The sequence below is a fragment of the Delphinapterus leucas genome, chromosome 7, assembly GCF_059928025.1.
Source record: "Delphinapterus leucas isolate spDelLeu-1000000601 "Yukka" chromosome 7, BTC_Dleu_Yukka2, whole genome shotgun sequence".
NCBI classification, from domain to species: Eukaryota; Metazoa; Chordata; class Mammalia; order Artiodactyla; family Monodontidae; genus Delphinapterus; species Delphinapterus leucas.
Genome location: NC_143135.1, coordinates 70330483 through 70350542, shown reverse-complemented (window position 1 = coordinate 70350542; position 20060 = coordinate 70330483). Strand labels below are relative to the sequence as shown.

General features: G+C 47.1%; 1 protein-coding gene across 8 annotated transcripts in view; it reads right to left on the bottom strand.

Moving 5' to 3' along the window:
* AMOTL1 (angiomotin like 1) overlaps nt 1-20060 on the bottom strand; it is a 161471-nt gene that overhangs the window by 13753 nt on the left and 127658 nt on the right. For 7 of the 8 annotated variants that reach the window (XM_022561425.3, XM_089915410.1, XM_089915411.1 and 4 more), the window contains 3 exons: nt 10986-11131; nt 7446-7595; nt 1487-1677 (listed from right to left, as the gene is read on the bottom strand). In XM_022561425.3, the coding sequence (XP_022417133.2) occupies nt 1487-1677; nt 7446-7595; nt 10986-11131 (487 nt within the window). The remainder of the gene's footprint in view (nt 1-1486; nt 1678-7445; nt 7596-10985; nt 11132-20060) is intronic. The other variant, XM_089915409.1, reaches the window with a different exon arrangement.

Below are 20060 nucleotides of genomic sequence, written 5' to 3'. Positions count from 1 at the left end.
AAGCAAAGAATGGGGGAAGGCAGGGATGGTGGAAAGGGTCCCCATCCATCCATCCATCCATCCATCCATCCAGGACTTCAAACAGAGCAGAGGAGGAGAGCAACAGGGCTGGGTAAATCCCAAAGGATTATTCTCTGAGGGCAAGAGGTGTTTCCCCTGCTCGAAGGATGACGGCCAAGGCTGGGCCTAGCACAGCGTGAGTGGGGTTGACCATCTGTGCACTCTGGCTGGTTCTACTCACGACATCCCCCCACCCCCATCCTGTGCCCAACCAGGAGTCTCATGCCTCAGACCAGTTCATTCCCCTACTTCTTTTACATTCAAGTCCCATTCGTCCTAGGACCCCAAGCATGCATTAATCTGATAAATCAAAAGAGCTGAGACAACAATGACCCATAAAGGCCCTGGGTCATGCTTCCAAGGTAACGCACTTACAATGTTATTGGGGCTTTAGTGTCCTCAGCCAGGGGAATACGGTCTGGTTTCCTGCTCATAACCAGTCAAGAATTATAATTTCCATTTCAGAAACTGGGTAAGTTCTGAATAAAGTGACACTCAGAAAGGCTGGTGCAGTCACACACCTATAGTCCGCAGCAGAGGGACAATTCAATGCTCAATATATTGAATAACTTATGGGTGAAAAGCAGGGCTGGCAGAACGCACAGCCACGCAAGTCAGGCGAGGTCCAGCAGTCAAGGGAAACTACCTGCTCATTCAGACAGAGGTAGAGCTTAACGGGATTATTTTGTGAACTATCGAGCATTCCGAGCTAATTTTTAAAGAAAAAATAAGGCTGTGTGCCTGCAACAAAGGAGATAAAGCAACAGAGGTAATAACTGACAGCAGCAGAAAACGACTGCAAACCAAGTGAAATCAGGCTTTAAGTCAGACAAATTTCAACACTTACTACCAGTGTGATCTGGAATAAACCACTGCATCTTTCTAAGCCTCATTGCTTCACCCACAAAATGAGGATAATAATAGTTCCCACTCTCAGGGCTGTTATGAGGATTGCATATTCTTGTCTGGTCCGTGAAACATACCCACTGTTTAGAAGAGCATAAAGTATACTTTCCCAGCATCATTCTTAAAGACCACATAGTACTCCGCTGTGTGGATGGAGCTGAAATTATTGAATGAATCCCTCTTGTTGGGCTCTACTCTATTTTAAATGTATTGATGTTTTCAACCACACAGGGATAAAAACTTATATAACTTCAGGCACTTATATAATATAATGATTTCCTTAAGATAAATGTGGAGAACTAGAATTTTGGAACCAAAGGAGACGTACATATTGCCAAAATCCTCCTCAGAAACATTATACCACTTTGCTCTCCAACTAGCACCACAGCCACTTTATAATTATTTTTAACTGTTCTCACTTCCTGGGATGCATCCCTGAACCCCTCTGGACACTCTGCGTTTTACACTCTGTGTTTTTCCAGCTGTGCTTTTCCGAGCAGCACAGTTCCACGAGACTCACCTCTCGGCCGCTGCAGTGGCTGCAGCGTTCATGGCGAAGTGCCGGATGGCGCTCTCCTCTACGTACTTCTGCTCCCACTTGGTCATGTCAGCCTCCAGCGCCAGGATCCGCTCTTCCTTCTCCCTTACGAGTTCCATGAGGGCCGGGGCATTGTATTCCGGCAGGCTGGCTGGCTGGCCGTTTCCGTGTTTCTGGAGTTGCGAAAGAAGTAACATCTTTTTTTTTTTTTTTTTTTTTTTTGCGGTACGCGGGCCTCTCACCGCTGTGGCCTCTCCCGTTGCGGAGCACAGGCTCCGGACGCGCAGGCTCAGCGGCCATGGCTCACGGGCCCAGCCGCTCCGCGGCACGTGGGATCTTCCCGGACCGGAGCACGAACCCGCGTCCCCCGCATCGTCAGGCGGACTCTCAACCACTGCGCCACCAGGGAAGCCCAAGTAACATATTCATGCTGAATCGGGACTATAAAGTAGACCCTGGGTGGGCAGAGTAACCCACGTGGAGCACGCACGGTTCACCCAGATCCTGCAGCACATTCACCCTTGCTCCCTTCTCCAGCACTGATGACCCGAATGGGGGTGGATTCTGACACCATCAACCTCTATCCCCACTTCCTCTATCTCATTTAATTCTCTGGGAGCTCTATAAAACAGAGTATTATCCCAATTTTACAGATGGAAAAACCAAGCTGCTGAGAGATCGAATGAACTATTCCTTGTCTCTAAGCTGATCAGTAGCAGGGTCAGGGTTCAAACCCGAGTCTGTCTGCCTATATCCAGCTTTGCATGACAGTAAGTGGCTTGTCCAATGTCTTGCAGTTAATTTATACCAAGAACCAGAACAGGAACAAAGTTTGGCTTCCTGGTCTAGGGCACTTTCTCCAGAGTTCAAGGAAGTGATTCAGCTGTTTGCTTCCCCTGAGGCTGGGAGATAGAATGTGAAGGCACAGGAAGTGGGCGTGAGATGCCTTAAGGGCATGCTTGCCCAGCCTCCCATCTGGGAAACAGAAATTAAGACCTGCCCCAGATGGAAGCCCAACAATCAAATAGGATAATAAACATGAAAGCACTTAATACACTTTAAAGGGCTAACCAAAGTACAGTGTTAACCAGAAGAACCTCTAAGGCAAGTCAAACTCAGTTTCCAGCCCCTTCTCTCCATCTGTGTCCATAAGAGAGAAGTGTTATTCGGATAACACAACACAAAGCGGCTGTGTTATCTGAATAGCTCATGAGTTGAGGATATTCCCTTTTCAGATTTTCTCCCTTCTAACTCAGGGATAGTATTTCCTCTAAACAGATGACTTAGAGGACGAGGAGGTTTGACTTTCTGGCCAGTGGTGGAGATGGGTCATCTCGGGAACCCGGGGTTAGGAAACCAGTCGGGCCTGAGCTGCTCAAGGGGAGAAGGATTTCATCCCAGCTCTTCTCTGTCCTGGGACATGCATTCCCCTCCTATTTCCCAGTGATCACAAACTTTAAATGCAGGGTTGTTTGCAAGGTGAGAGGTACCTTTCACCCTGAACCACATAAATTACCCAGAGCAACAGCTGGGCATTTGAACTGCACTGCTGGAACCTAATCCCACCAGACAGAAGAGAACAAACGGGCCTACGGGCTTTTTGTAGACCACGTGCTTCTATTTGATTCTTGAAAGCTACAAATACAAGTTATTCTAAGATCCAGTGGTAGCTGCCCAGTGGCCGGCATTTAAGCCAGAATAGAGTGGAAAGCATGTACCTGTCCTCATCAGCCTGTATAGGAAGCCACCGACCCCATCAAGCCAGGCACCCGGCCTCAGGGCAGGAGGACAAACAAACCAGTCCGCTGAGATGAGAAACTACCCTGTTAGAAACTTTCCAAGAAAAAAGATCCCACAGCCTCACTTAGCTGCCATCTATGGTTTCTATCCAAATCCCTTGTGTTGCCACCTCGGCTGGTGACCTGCTCAGGTCCTTAAGAGCTGTTTAAATAAATGCAAGAATTTAGACACTCAAGAGTTCAGAGATAGCACAGTCTAACAGGTACATACATCGCCCAGAAAAACAGATTAAGGGTCAGGCAGGCCAGCTTTTGCTGCCCGTTCAGCTAGTCACCAAATATTTACTAAGCACGCACCCTGTGCAGGGGATGCCACAGTGACCAATACAGATAAAAATCTTTGCCCTCAGCGTGTTCACCTGGGAGAAAAGGCCTAAATTTGCTACATGACCTTGGGCTGGTCTCTTAGCTGCCCTGCTCCTTGTTTTGCCCTTCAAGAACATTCCCCACTTCTTTCTTCTACCTCCTAAGACTCCTGTGGAAGTAAGACGTGAAAATTACTTTCGGCTCTTTTCCAGAAAGAAAAGATTGTGAGTTCTTAAAAATGTTAAGTTCTCTTCCTCTTTTACCATTATTTCTATTTCACTTCCCCCCAACTTCTAGGAATGCTTAAGTACCACACTTTGCCTCCCAAAGTAGAGGGAGATTACTTCTAATAACAGAACCTGTTCATTGAGAGCTGCTCTTTCCTGCTGGTCCTAGTGTCCTGACCTATCTTCCCTCTCCGAACTTCTTAGCCCAGCCACACTTGTCACTTTTTTTTTCAATGGGATTGGAAAAGTTGGAGTAACTTGGGCACCAGAGATGCCCTAAGCCATCAAATGACTCTGAAGGTAATGAAGAGAAGAACAACAATGATAGTTATTCTTCCTTCACCAAGTGCTAAGTGTCAGGCACTGTGTAAGTACTTTGTGCAGATTTTCTTATTTTTAGTTACAAGTATACGGTAAATATAATTTATGTGCCCCATTTTAGAGACAAGGAAGTGAAGGCTCAGAAAGATCCCTTTTGTAGTAGGAGAAGAAGGCAGCCTAACCCCCGAGCCTATGCTCTGACTCAGTTCACGATTCCATGCCACTCTGCTCACCTCCAGCCTACCCACCCTTCTGGAAGGTTCCAGAAGAAATAACTTGCAGGAGTAACTGGAGCTCACTTGGGGGCTCTGTGTGGAGAGGGCCGGGTGGAGAGGCTCAGCTGTGTCCTGGCGTGGGTCTACGGCAGAGCCCTCGTGGGTGTTGATTCAAAAGTGCTCTAAGCTGTTCTCTCAATGGTCCCTTCAGAATGATTCTCTATGGGAAGAGGCAGGCAGTGTGGTCTCACTGCTTTGTTGAGGGGAGAGATGACAAGGGGCTTTATTTATTTTGTGTGACCTCAGTATGCCTTCTAATGGGGTCAGGTAAATGCCACGGTGACCCCGGGGTGAAGGAGCAGTGTGCGAGGTGGGTTGCCCACATCCGGGGTGGACACATGTGTGAGCTCCTCAGACTAAATAGGAGGAAGCAGATCAGAGAGGCAGAGTTTCTCGGGTGACCCCACGCTCCAGGGTGGACGCTGGTCACCCCTGCTGGGGGCCAGCGGAACTCTGATCACCACACTTGTCCACAGACTGCAGGCAGGAGTTGAACCAAACTATAGTATTGGCCACGTGGAACTATTAAGGTATTTTGGTGGACTTCTTTGTAACAACACTTTTGTCTTTTCTGGTTATAGAATAATGTATGCTCATTGGTGAAATGAGAAAATGAAGTATTAAAGGAAAAAATAAAAAATAATACTCATCTTTTTAATGAGTAGGCAAAAGCAGGGAAAAGTAGGGAAATCCCCAAGTGCCTTTCATAACAGAGGAGACAAATTAACATTCTCATTAAAAAAACAATTGTAATATTATTTTAAAGAGATGCTGGGCAGCAAAGTTCTGTTTAAAGATTGTCTCCCCCCTCTCTGGTCTCATGTCAGCCGTACACATCTAGGGATCTGCTGTCAGCTCCCGAAGACAAGTCCAAAATGCAAGCCACGTAATTCCCCAGGACAGCCCTGATTCTGAAACTTCTGTCCTCCACAGGCAGCCGAAATCTGACAGCATCCTTTACAAACAGTGGGAAAGCTGTGTTTGCTGCTCTGAGGAGAAAAATGGGCCTGAGTGTGTGTGGGTCTGAGCGTGCATACGGGAATGGTCCTCTGTGGCAATAGAGAAATTTTTCAAATAATGCTTCATTCACATTTCTTCTTGATACACAACAAGGATAATGGAGCTGAGTCTGGTTTCTTTCATCCCCCCCTTTTTTTTTCTTAAAGAAAAAGACATCTTGTAAAACTAAATGTTGATGATAATGTACAGGAAGACATTCTTATACATTTTGGATAAATTGGTATATTTACTTTGTAGAGTGATCTGGCAATATCTAGTGATGTTTTGCATATCCATTTGTTATCCAGAAATCCCATTTTTAAGTATATCCTCTTGGGAAGCTCTTACATTTTTTTGCAAGGAGACATGTAAAAAGTCAGCTCATCAGAGTACTGCCTGCAACAGCAATACCACTGGCACAAATCCCAAAAGCAATCAATGGGAGAGATATAGTTTAGAATACGTATAGTAGCCGAAATGAATGAAGAGTCTGTTTTCATAGCACTCAAAATAGAAGATCCAGGGATAAGTAATTTAACTATAGGGTGTGGGTGGCACTTTAACTGGAAAAGAACATTCTTTTTTGCTCTAAATACTGAGATGTGCCCATTCTGTCAGCCAAAGACTCATAAATACCCACCAGGTGCCAGCACAGTACCAGACACCAGAGAGCCTGCCCTCCAGTTGGAGAACTTAAGATCTCAATAACGGAGCAACAGAAAATGGCTGAAGGGTGGCCCTGAAATGCCAGAGAATGCGGCACAGGTTAGAAGGATCAGAAGTCCAGAGACAGACTCACTCTTCCCTGTGAGCTATCAACTAAGCCAAGTTGGTAGGGGCCTGGGTGGGCTCCTTGATTTTCTGGGCAATCTCGCTAACACCTCCATCTCCAGCCAAGTACATACGCCCAGAGGGAACTGTGTGCGCTGCCATGAGAAAGGGCTGAGCTGGCCAGAGCATATGCTTTCAAGTGTTTTCAAGTGTTTCAACCATAACCACTATGCCCTATCCACCAGATAATTCCATGGAGTCCTGTCTCGCATTTCCCTGGTTCCAAACTTAGAGCACACTCTTCACCAGCTGCATAGAGGGCTTTGCCCACCACGCTGGCTGATGACACACCAGGAGCCCTTGACCCGCTTATAACGGAGCCCGGCCCAGCTACAGGACTTCTCCTCTTGCCAAGGCCCACGAGGACCCTGGGCTGGGGTGTTTTACTCTGAGTTTATTTGCAGCTGAATTACATGAACAGCTGTTACCAGGAGAAACAGGGAGAGGCAGAAGGACACGGAACTTATGGCCAATATTATTTTCTAGGGATAGTCCTGACTCCTTCCTGTCCTTTACTTCTGAAAACTCACTGATGATCAGGTCCTCCCAATTTCACCCCCGTTCTAGGTCCCCCGTGGATTCCCACTGTCACTACACCCTAGATGACACTAACAGCTTTCGGGCTGGCCCCCCTGACTTCAACATCTGTTCCTCCAGCCCCTCCTCTGACACCACCAGAGGGCTCCTCTCCTGATCCTACAGGAAAAAAAAAAAATCCAGTCTCTCAACCTGACCAAAAGCCCTCCACAAACTGGACGTTGCCTCCAGCTGGTATGCTCCCCCAGCTGGCTGCCCCCAGCTGTCCTGGACCCACCACGTGCCTCTCATCTCTCTCCTCCACGCATACTCCTCCTCTATCTCTGATGCTTCCCCAAGAATGGCCAACAAACTCATCCTTCGAAGTCCAACTCAAATGTCCTGCGCTATGAAGCCGTCTGCACTCGCATTCCCCCATACCCAGCCCCCAGGGGTCACCACTTTCTCCCTGTCAAGACGTTTGTCTCTCCAGTGAGTGGACTTACTGGTTCCTCCACTGGCCTCTGTGCTGGACCACGGAGGACAGCAAGCTCTCGTTTACCCCTGAACCCTCAGGGCAGAGCGCAGAGCCTGGCGGGCAGCAGGTGCTCAGCTCCGTGGCCTTCACAGAACGCATGCGCCAGACTCCGAGGGCCCCGCCCCTCACCTGCTGGGTCCTCAGGGCGTCCAGCTCCCTCTCCAGCCAGGTGCGCAGTCTCCGCTCCATCTGCTCCCGCTTCTCGCAGGCGGACTGCAGCTGGGTCAGGGCCTGCTGCAGCTTCTCAACCTTCTCCACGTATGCCTGCTTCTCTCGGAGCTGAGTGGAGGAGGAGAGGAAAAGGGAACACGGAATTTGGACAGTGATCCTCAAAGCTGGGGTGGAGATTGGGGGTGTGTGTGTCAGAGTACCCCGAGACGCTATTTAAACTACAAGTGCATGTACCTTCTCCACTCCTATCCCTCAGGTGTGCTGGGACAGAAAAGATTTAGACGAAGGGCACCAGTTACACCTAAATCAGCTGGGATGCTAGGAACTGAAGACCCTAACAGGCCACCTGCTTTCAGTCATTTATACAGCTCTGAGCTCAATCCATGGTTATTGCTGAGTCATTATAGCATCAGCAGGCATTGGAAATGAGGTTAATAAAGCTTTCTTAAATGTTATAAGGAAATGCTTATTCTATAATGTTAACTGAAAAATCCAGAATCAAAAATTATATACATTATCACAACTATGCCTGCCTATCTATCTATCATCTATGTATGAAAAAAGACTGAAAGGAAATAAAAGCATCAACTGTGTTTGTCTGTATGGCAGAATAATAATTTCTCATCTTCTTTACTCTCTTCTGTATTTTTCAAATTTTCTATAACTACCAATTACTATTAGAAAAATTGTGTCTGTATGTATTTATGCATGTGTACCCATTTGTGTATGTGTGAATGAGTATGACAATATCTGATTATAGATACTTGTGGAGTAATTTCCTCCTAAAGATTTCAGAGCCCTTTATGGATGACAGCCCTGGAGAGACGGGAAAGGCCTAATGAACACGCAAACCACACAATCACTGAGGAGAGGCAAATTAAGGTAAAAACTGATTTATGTAAATGTCACATCAGGTGTGGATTTAGACTCACTGATCAACCACTTCAAATTCTTACCCTCAGACTTTGTTTTCTTCCAGTTAGGAGTTTGACCCATGTTCATAAATCCCAGGCACATTTCTAACTTTCTGGGGATTGGCTGGTGCCAAAAATCAGACTGAGGCTTTTCCTTGATCTGGTCCTGGGTGAGAAAACACCAGATGCCATTTCCTGTCACTCTGCACCTGGGCAGGCAGATGCCTTGCCGGTGATTCAGATCCTGAGTTCAACCCATGATTGCACTGGCAAGTTGGAACATGCTAGCGATTTAAGTGCTCGCTGCACAGGGTGGTTTCTGACTTAGCAGGCAGCCCTGCCAGGAGCAATGCCTGTGCCCTAGCCAAGACCACTGCGATGAAAAACGAGGTGCTTCTGACCTTTTGCCGGGGGGCGCGGACAGCAACGCAACGTATAGCCTTTTCTACACGTGCTCTTGGGATTAGTTTTCATCTGACTCTTTCATTCACTGTGCCTTTGATTGTTTGAGGACCTACTAACTGCAGGTTCCTGTGCTAGAAAAGCCCCATCTGATAAACTATTTTGTGAGTACCATTCACACACCACTTACCATGTCGTAGACTGTATACCATTCTCTGAGTGTGTGGCCCCTAGAATGTAAGTGCCACGAGATTTGTCTGCTTGGGGCAGAGCGCACAATACGTCCCCAAGGCCTGGAACAGTACTCAATAAGTATTTGTTAAATGAACGAGTTAATATTATCACTAACCAACTGCAAGATTCTTGGAGTCATCGATCTCTCTCATTCACCCTTGGGTCAGCCTTAGGTCTAGCAAGGAGTATATAATGATGGATGATGACTAGTAGTAACAGTAATTAATCGGCCAACATTTTGGAGGCACTACCATGCCAAGCTTTGTGCTTTATATGAAGTATCTCATTTAATCCGCCCAATAACAATAGAAGGTAAACTCTTTTATTACCTCCATTTAACAAGTGAGAAAACTGAGGACTGAGTAGGTTAGTGACTCACTCAAGGTCACACAGCTGATACACCACCCGTCTAACTCACGTGGTCTGCCTCTAGAGTCCAAGCCCTTAAGCATCATGGGAAGTTATGGTAAGCACTCAGTGTGAGCCATCTAAACTGAGTTAAGATCCTTCAAAAGAAACTTTAATAAGAACAAGGAGGGACACTGGAAGCCAGACACATGAGACATTTTGGAGAAGTTACATACAGTCAACCAAACACAGATCCTATATAAATATAATGACAAGAAAAGACCCATAATGCTGATTATAAAGAACCTGTCTTCAAGGAGTTCACAACTTTTGCTTTAACAGAAATATTAAAATTAAAATATTTCAAAATTATCACTTTCCTTTGCTCCATACATGGAGATGGAGCCTTGATAAGTGCCCTCAGAATGAGTACTGGCCTCCCTTCCTCAAAGCAGACCTCCTGTCCTTCAGGGGTCAAGGTCACTTTCTGTAGCAGACAGTTTCCTGTTTAATGAGTTGTTTGCTGGTGACAAGGAAGAGACTCTGGGGCTGTTGCCTGGGATCCTCATGCTAGTATTAAAGCTGTACATAGGACTTGTGGGGTTTAACGGGACAGGTTGAATGGACAAGACACTACTGACTTAACAATCTTCCCCTTTAGCTGCACTAGCCTCGAAGTTGAAGTTTGCTGAGACACCCAAGCCACCTGGCGCCAGGAGATGTTTCCTGAAGGAACAGCTTTTTATTGTCGACCACAACAGCAACAGCAGTTGGATTAATAATAGTGCTGTTTCCTGCGAGCCAAGCACCAACTCGGTCCTGGTGGAGAATATCTCGGTCATGCCGCTCTGTGACTTGGAGTTTCTACTCTCCACCGTGGGTCTGCTTGGCTCAGCCTCACCGCACACAGCAGATACAACAGCCTCCCCTGTGCTGCTGTGTCTACAGCCCGGATCCCCTAGCCGGCACCTCAGGAGTGGGCATTCTACTTCCCCAGTCAGGCTTAAAGGAAAAGTCTACTTCTTAAAACTTCGTCTAAAGGCTGGATTTCATCAGAAACCACTAGACCCATCACGCTTGAGCGGCATCAACGTTTCCTGGATTGGGGGGTCATTACCTGGCCAAGCTAACTTCTGAAAATTGGAGACAGGTTTGCTGAACACCACCCCAATCCCACCGCATCAGAAGACTTGGCCATTTTTACGCAATCGAGAGCCCAGAGACGCAGCACTTGAACTGTTAACTGAGTCTCTTTTCTCCACAGGCACCAGTGGTTCCCAGTCCTCCCATTTATTTTCAGCCTTGGACACCTGCCAGCCAGTGGGCAGCAGCCTGGGTTTATGGCTGAGACCGAACTCTTTGCTGATGGTTATTCACATCTGCCTCTCATCCTCTGCCCGGCTCTGGGGTGGATAAATTCTGTTTTTATTCGTTTTTATTTGGGAGGTCACCTACATCGCTCCCCTGACTCAGCTCCCTTGGAGTTGGCTCTGGTTAAAGTTGCTGGGTTAGGAAACGGAAACGGAGGCCCTCGGGGCTCTGTGCACTGCACCCCACCCCCTACGCCCTCCCCCGCCCCCCCCGCCCCCCGCAGGCTCACCTCCTCTTCCAGCTTGATGACCCTGGCCTGGGCGTTGCTCAGAGCCTGGTCCAGGATCTCGATGTGTCTCCGGTGGTCCTCACTCGCGGTCCGCACTGCCGCTAACTCCATTTCTAACTTCTCCTTTTCCTTCAAGAATTCTTTGTCTAGAAGGGAGATGGGAACAAAACGACCTCTATCAGAAGGCACTCACCCTCTGGGCTCATTGCCAGTCTACATCTGGCAAGGATTAAAAGTAAAAGAAGCATACAAAAAGTAGAGGGTTGAATTACTGCCTTTGCTCCCTATTCATAGTGGTGGTGGGTGAAGCAAGGATTTTCTCAAAAACCACTGTCGGGCTTCCCTGGTGGCGCAGTGGTTGGGAGTCCGCCTGCCGACGCAGGGGACGCGGGTTCGTGCCCCGGTCCGGGAAGATCCCACATGCCGTGGGGCAGCTGGGCCCATGTGCCACAATTACTGAGCCTGCGCGTCCGGAGCCTGTGCTCCGCAACAAGAGAGGCCGCGATAGTGAGAGGCCCACGCACTGCGATGAAGAGCGGCCCCCGCTTGCCACAACTAGAGAAAGCCCTCGCACAGAAACGAAGACCCAACACAGCCATAAATTAATTAATTAATTAATTTTAAAAAAAAGTTAAAAAAAAAAACAAAACCACTGTCAACTATAGGTATAGTCCAGGTCACAGTTCCAGAGATGAACGGCACAAAAAGAACCAGTGACCCTGTGTTCTCAGGGACTCACTTCTGTACAACATTTACTTTAAGGCTTCAAATTAACCTTGGACCTATGATTTTCTTTCAGGCTCACAAGCTCTCCAGCTTCTACCTTCCAAACCAGTGATGGAAAGGCAGGCAATACTAACGATAATACTAACGCTCTCATTCATAGAGAAATAAACCAAGGTGCAGAAGGTTAAGCTTTCACTCTGAGGCCAGGCGGTAGAGGGGAGCTTCAACCCGGGCCTCCTATCTCTGTCTGGGTCCTCTTGCATATGACCTGGCCTCACCTTTTCTCTTAGTTCTGCTCAAGAGAAGAAAGACAAAGTGCTCTGGATGTGGGGAAACAGCTGTCCTCTCATCCAGTGACACTGTAGCTGACGGTGATCACTGTCACTCTGCACATGGAGAGGAAAGGCTGCCTCACAGTGGCTTCCACACAGCTCTCCTATAGACTCATCCACCAATTTACTTAAGCAGGCAGGGCCCACGCTGTCATGAGATCAGTATCATTTACTGAAAACATTTCTCCTGTTACAAAAACAATGCAGGCATGCCTCAGAGAAGTTGCGGGTTCCGTTCCAGACCACCGTAGTAAAGCAAGTCACATGATTTTTTTTGGTTTCCCAGTGTATATAAAAGTTATGTTTACACTATACCGTAGTCTATTAAATGTGCGATAATAGCACTATGTCTAAAAAACAATGTATGTACCTTAATTAAAAAATACTTTATTGCTAAAAAATGCCAAAACAATGAAAACAGTAACATCAAAGATCACTGATCACATATCACCATGACAAGTATAATAATAATGAAAAAGTCTGAGATACTGTGAGAATTACCAAAACATAACATAGACACATGGAGTAACTGCTATTGGAAAAATGGCGCCAAGAGACTTGCTAAATGCACGGTAGCCACAGACCTTTAATTTATAAAAAATGCAGTAAAACAAAGCGTAATAAAATAAGTTATGGCTGTACATTTTATTTTTAAGGTAATTTAGAATATTTAGATATGTTGATTATAATATGGAAAAACTCGAATGGACTTACTGTGTAAGATTAAGGGATTGGTTAAATAAACTACAGTAAACCCTACAATAGAACAGGATGCACCCATTAAAGCTAAGTAAGAGAATATTAGTGATGAGGAAAAAAATCGTCATTGTTGAAAAACGGTGGTTACAAAACCCTATGCACACTCTTCCAAATTTGTAGAAAACAGGCTGTATAATTATAAGGGTAAGGGCAACAACAACAGTTAGAAATTGATTTCTCTGTGCCCACACCACTCAGATGCCTCATACTGGTTACCTAGTCCTCCTAGCAAACCAAACTGAAACACCAAGAACCAAAGTCTGCGAGCTATACGAGCACGTGACAGTGGTTTCACTCATTCATGATTTCCTTGTATAGCCATTCATTCATTTAGCGAAGAGTTATCAAACATTAAGGACCAGCCTTATGGGCGCTGAAGCAATAGAAAGAACGCTGCCCGTAAGGAGCGGGGGAAAAATGTGGTTTTGAATACAGGGCAAAGACACTTTAAGGCTGCCAATACTCAATAAACAACTCGCAATTTTAAAGCCGGAAGGGATCATAGGAAACACCCCCACCCAGTTCTGCCCACTTTGTTTTACGGGTGAGGAAAGGAAAGCCCAGGAGCAAAGGCACTCATCCAAGGTGCCCCGCCAGCTGGGGCAGAGCCAGGGCCGGATTCCGGGTCTCCTGATGGCCACTACAATGTCCTTCCCGCTGGACGGCACTGCCCTTGCTTTGTGAGCCTATGTTGACAGGAACAGGGTGCAACGGAAAAGCTTCGGAACGAACAGAATGAAGGAGCGGACTTGTAAAGCGAGCATTGGCTGTGATGCCTAGAAATAATGGCGCCTCTCGGAAACAAAACGAGGCCACCGGGATTCTGACCCAGAAGAGAGCATTACTTTTGGGCTCTTATACCCCACTGCAATGACCAACTGCCCTCCCCGCTTCTCCCTTTCAGTGGCATGAAATGCTGCCTCCGAAACTTCCTTCCCAGTGCATGGAGAACGGGCATGCAAGAGGCCTAAACAAATGGGCCAGGAGCAGCCCACTGGCTCTGGGGCCCACCATCCACTGCCACCAGGGCGGACCAGACCAGTTCACGCTTTCTGTGCAAAATACTGACATTTGAGCACTAGCTCCCTGGGTTTGGACAACATCTGAACAGGCGTGGTGCCCACTGCCCTCGTCCAAGCACCCGGGACTTAGTTACTCAGTGGGCAGGCCTGGGAATGAACCACCGACTTCAGAGCTTCTACCTGCTTGTCAACCTAAGCTTAACAGTTCTTGTCTTTGTTGAAGGCAGTCAAGGACACATCAATTTTGGCCAGAGGCAAAGTCTAGAGGCCAAAACCAGAGCTTCTTGCAGTTTTCAAATTGATGGTCATAATTATTGCTGTGTCACAATGACAAACATTTGGATTTCTGAATTAACGAATACCCCTCCCCTCCAACACACATGCGCGGGCGCACACACACACACACACACACACACACACACACACACACACGCATCCAACAGTTGCTATTCCCTTGATAGGCAGTATCATATTGTGGATAGAGAAGGGACTTTAGCATCAGAAAGAACTGGGTTTAAATCCTAGGTTCACCACTTTCCAGCTCTGAGGCTTTGGGTATGGTATAACCTCTTTGAGTCTCAGCTCCCTCATCTATCAAACGGGAAAGATAACATTTAGATCATGGTGTTGCTGTGATGACTCTGTCGACGGAGATGATGCATATAAAGTATAAAAGGACCTAAACATCTAAGACTTTACCTGTTTAGGTCATTATTGATGCCCTGAGCCTAGAACATTGTCTGACTCAATAAATACTGTTGAATGAACGAACGAATGAATGAATGAATCTCTACTGTGTGCCAAGTTCACTGCCGATGGTATAATAGATGGCAGCTCTCGTTAGCGTTTAGCGTCCTTGGGGTCTCCTGACAGCCTTTGTTATGCAGCAGTCCACTCCACCTCTGAAGCCACCACTCATCAGATGGCTGGTACTGACCCTGGACGTCTCTGGTTCCCTTCTCTGCCCAGGCTCCCTGAACCTCACAGGGCGCACATCAGGACAAAGATGTGGGTATCAGACGAAGACTCCATCCGTTAGCTCTGGAATGCTTTTCAGGTCTCTGGAATTCATGGGTCCAAACATCTTTGTCCTAAGTTTGGTGACTTTAGACCTCAGGCGGAAGCAGTATCAGTTAGTGTCACTCACACTGGCTCAGAACTCCCTGTCCGTGGACAGGAAGCAGTATTCTCGATGGCAAAGTTTTAAAAACCTATGTTCATGACAATTGTGATAATAACAAAACGTGCTCATGTCTGTTGAATGGGTACTGTGTTCCAGGAATGGTGCCTTATATTATTCCCTTTAATTCCTCCATTTATATTATTTCCTTTAAGTTTACTCTATGAGGTAGGCGCTATTATAATTTCCGTCTTCCAGTGGAGGAACATGACATTAAGAAAGGATAAGTAACGTGTCCACAGAAGTGATGCCCGTCAGTGGGAGAGTGAGAACCGGCATCGGCCTCTCTCTAATGCATGTTCACAGGCACGGCGCTATACTGTCTCTGCTGTGCAAGCGTGCGGGGATGAAGACCCACAGAATAACAGAAGCAGGGGGCGTGGGAGAGCGCCATTGTAACACAGCTCATTGTGGCACAAATTTAAGTATGTCACAGATCATATCATGTATCTCAAAGTACAGCAATTAATCCTCATGTGTATCCCTTTGCAAATATTAATTAATTAAGCATGTGCTACATGGAGGCATCACAGAGTATTAGATAAAAGCATGGATCTAGGGCTTCCCTGGTGGCGCAGTGGTTGAGAGTCCACCTGCCGATGCGGGGGACACGGGTTCGTGCCCCGGCCCGGGAGGTTCCCACGTGCCGCGGAGCGGCTGGGCCCGTGAGCCATGGCCGCTGAGCCTGCGCGTCCGGAGCCTGTGCTCCGCAACGGGAGAGGCCACAACACTGAGAGGCCCGCGTACCGCAAAAAAAAAAAAAAAGCATGGATCTAGAATCAAGCTTCCCAGGTTCATATCCAGCTCTACCACTTATGGTTTTGTGACATGAAGTAAACGGATGTCTTTGTGCTTCAGTTTTCTTGCCTTTAATGTGAGGATCACAATAGTACCCACTTCAAAGTGCATAGAGTAAGTACCCAGTAAATGTCAACTATGATAATGCCAAGGTTATTGCTGCTGTCGAAAAATTGTGATAAATCCTTGGGCTACATGGTGCATAGGATGGAGCATTCTGCTCTCAGCCAGGTGGGAAGAGTGTCAGGGACATAGGCAAAGGCAACGGGACCAGCTGCTCTAACTGATGCTTGCGCAGGGACTGTGACAACGCAGGAAGGACCCCGACCTCAGGCCAGGGTGTGAGGAGGAGGTGGTGTCCAGGCAGTGAGCCTACGTGGTGGGGGTCACTGTGCCCCTTAACTCCCTGGAGACACGGGAACTGGGTGTGTCAGAACCACTGGAAAAAGTTATCTCTTGGGAGATGCCAAGGGTGAGTCCCATGAGTGAAACCACCTCACAGGGAAGTCCTTTCAGTCTGTTTATTAGCTAAGCCCCCTTGGGATGGATCTCAAGAAAGATCAGCCTCACGCTGAACTTCTGGCTGTGCTCCAATGTATATACTGAGAATTCCTAGAACAGGCAAGTTGACACAAAGGAACTCTTGCCCAGCGTGGTCTGTTTACTCAGTGGATATGAATTACCCTCAACTGTGTGGAGCAGGGCATTGTTTAGCCTGATGGCTCCGGTCCCATTTACACAGAGGATGTCTGCTCGCAAACAGTTTATTCTGGAAACCACAGCGATGGCATGGGCTTTGTACCCAGGCCAACCTGGTGTGATCCTGGCACCTTCACATACTGGTTCACCTTGGACACGTGACTTCCCCTCTCCAGACTCCATCTCCTCAGATGGAACTAACAAGACCTATTTTGCAGGACTGTTATGAGGATGAAAACGATGACCTGTAAAATACCTACTACGGGGCTTGGCACATAACAGATACTTAATAAACAGCAAGAGCTAAGACACATGACACCCGGGCACCGTGCCTTCAGTTTTACAACAGAACTTCATTTCCTGAATCCTTATATCAACTCCACTTGACAACTGAAAAATCGGAAGCAAGATGAGCTATGATACTTGCAACAGGTCAAATGGTAGTCGCTTTTGTGCCTCTACCCCTAGGTTAGTCTCTTTGCTTGAAAAAGAGCAGAAGTGGATGGAAGTGAGAACTGGGCCCAGAATTTAAAGATGCTCCCCTTCCATCTTACCCTTCTTTGCCAGCTCTGCGTAAGCTTCGAAGTGGACAGTCTGGTGAAAGAGTTTCTGCAATTACTATCTGAGCACTAAGTTTGACTGCTAGCTGAACCATTGGGTGGTGGACCCCAGTAACCTCTGTTGAGAAACAGGTGGAGCATGGGCGTGGGGTCTGGCAGTGGAGGTGTCAGGGCACCGTGCGCTGTGCTGCTAGTTTTTAACGCAGTGCTCCAACTTATGGCTGGAGCTCATGGCGGGGTGCAAAGCTGTAACCTGGCCCTTCTCAAGGAGGTATTAATTTTCTAGGCCTTTCCTGATATAATGGGTTTTTGATGAGTTTTTCCCTAAGCCCAATATAGCTGGAGGGACGGAGGAGTCTGGTTGCCACCAGTTTGACCAAGGGGTGACTAATTCACTAGAATGCTTGGAAGGCATTTCAAGCATTTGGAGAAAGAGAGGTCTTTCTCCAAATAGCATGATATCACCTATATGTGGAATGCAAAAAAATGATACAAATGAACTTATTTACAAAACAGAAATAGACTCACAGACATAGAAAACAGACTTATGGTTACCAAAGGGGGTAGTAAGGAGGAGATAAATTAGGAGTTTGGGATTAACAGATACACACGACTATATATAGATAACCAACAATGACCTACTGTACAGCACAGGGAACTATACTCAATACCTTGTAATAACCTATAATAAAAAAGAATCTGAAAAGGACTATATATGTATATGTACATACATATATATATATATAATTGAACCACCTTGCTGTACACCTGAAACTAACACAAAATTGTAAATTAACTATACTTCAATTAAAAAAAAAAAGAGGCAAGTGTGTCCTCACCTGGAGTAGACAGCTTTCACAGTGGCTGCCCAGACAGCACTCCACTTGGAAGCATGTCTACTATACTCCTCCCTTCACAGAGCTAAGTTCTGAGCAGCCCATCTGCATCGCAAAACCCTGCTCACCCTCCCCTACCCACCACTCCCATTTGACAGGATCAAACCTGAAGGGCCCTGTGACCCAAGCAGAGTCACTTACAGTTTCTGGTCTGGGGCCGTGTGAGGGGGAGCCTCTGGGCGAGAGGGGGATGCTGACACGGAGAGGCAGCCCAGCTTTGAGGCTAGTGAGCACGTCCCACGTGTGCACTAGAGAAACAGAGCAAGCACACAGTGGAGAGTGAAGACTCAAGCAGATGGACATGGAGAGATGGATGAGGGTCCACGGTGAGAAGGAGAGCGGGAAACAGAGCCACACGGACCAACACTGAGCCCCCCAAAACCATCTGCCCCTTGATTCTCACAAACAGGCCAGCCCAGGCCCCCGGCTCCTGGCCCCTGCGAGGCCTGCCTACACGTCCTGCCTGGGGCCTCCTTCACACACAAAGATACTTCTTTAAAAAAAAAAAAAAAAAAATTCCTCTTATCTGGGCCTAAGCTAGCCCAGTTGGATTTTTCTTTTTGTAACCAAAAGATCACTAAGACACTCTCTGTTGTTTCTTTACACCTCTATTCCCGTCTCCACCAAGAAAGGACTTGATAGTAATGCCTTAGGACAAGGCTGACCAACACTAATGGCACTGACTCTGGTAACTAGTCACTTCACCATGCTGATAAAATGGACTCCCTCTTCTGAAAAGATGTCTGAATAATTACTTGCCATATTATCTCTTCCTAAAATGTTTCCTCCTGTTTCTTCTTCCTCAGGATTCTTTGGCCCCGAGTTCCATATCCCGGCACCATATCTTATAATTCTGAGCAGCTGCTGGAGCCTATTCCGAGGGTCAGCTATGATTTATGGGGTAACTGAAGTCAGATCCTCTTGGAAGTCCTTTCTTTTTTTTTTTTTTTTTTTTTGCGTTACGCGGGCCTCCCACTGTTGTGGCCTCTCCCGTTGCGGAGCACAGGCTCCAGACGCGCAGGCTCAGCGGCCATGGCTCACGGGCACAGCCGCTCCGCGGCATGTGGGATCTTCCTGGACCGGGGCACGAACCCGCGTCCCCCACATCGGCAGGCGGACTCTCAACCACTGCGCCACCAGGGAAGGCCGGAAGTCCTTTCTTTTGAGGTTGTGGGAGTGGAAAGACAACAGGAAGGTATTCCAACTACTTCGCTATCCGCAAAGCTATTTAGGTTCATTCTGCCTCAAAGACATGCTACCCTTGGAAGCTCATTCTTACATCCGCCCTCACCCCTTCACCCCGGTTTGAGTATCAAACTGACAAACCCGTAAAGAGATCCCCAAAATATAATCCAAACGGAGCACTGTTCACATCGTGTAAGAGTGATCTGTTCACATGAGGTTTATTTGATACAAAACAACACAAGAGATGACCTACCTTTAAAAGCCACGCTCATTCATTCGGAAATGAAAAAGCGATAGAATACAAAGCTGACCCCATCACGCCCCTGGTTTGGCTTTTTGTTATCTTTTAAAAATTTGCTGATAAAGTTTCTCAGGTAAGGGAGCTCGTTATTTCAGAAAAGGGTGTTGGGCGCTCTGCCTTCCCTGTATGCATGTGCAAGTTGCCATGGTTCCAGGCAACGGGAGACAAGGGTTGTGAGTGGGCAACTAAATAGGTCTGTTAACAAACACAGGGACACTCCAGCCAGGGCTTGTTTTTAAATGGCTGAGAGTGAACTGTTTTAAAACGAATTGTGTAATAAAGAAAATTAAGAAGGGGAGTTCAACCAGACTCTGCTCTGCAGAGCCCTGGGAGAGAGAAGGATGGGGAGAGAGGAGAAAAGGGATGCAGTGGGCCAAGTAGGAAGGAGGAGGCTTCTGACAAACGCACCCCTGTCTCAACCAGAAATCTGTTCGGGTTTCGTGCGTTTTACATACTGGGCTTCCAGATACGCTTCCTTTTAAACAAGAGCTCTGAGTTTGAAAGCCAGTGGTTCAGACATTACAAGAGAAACACAGATTTGTGGAAATGGCTATTGTTAAAATGTAGGGAAGACATTTGTTTTGAGAAATGAATCAGTACGAGAAAGTGAGGCAAAG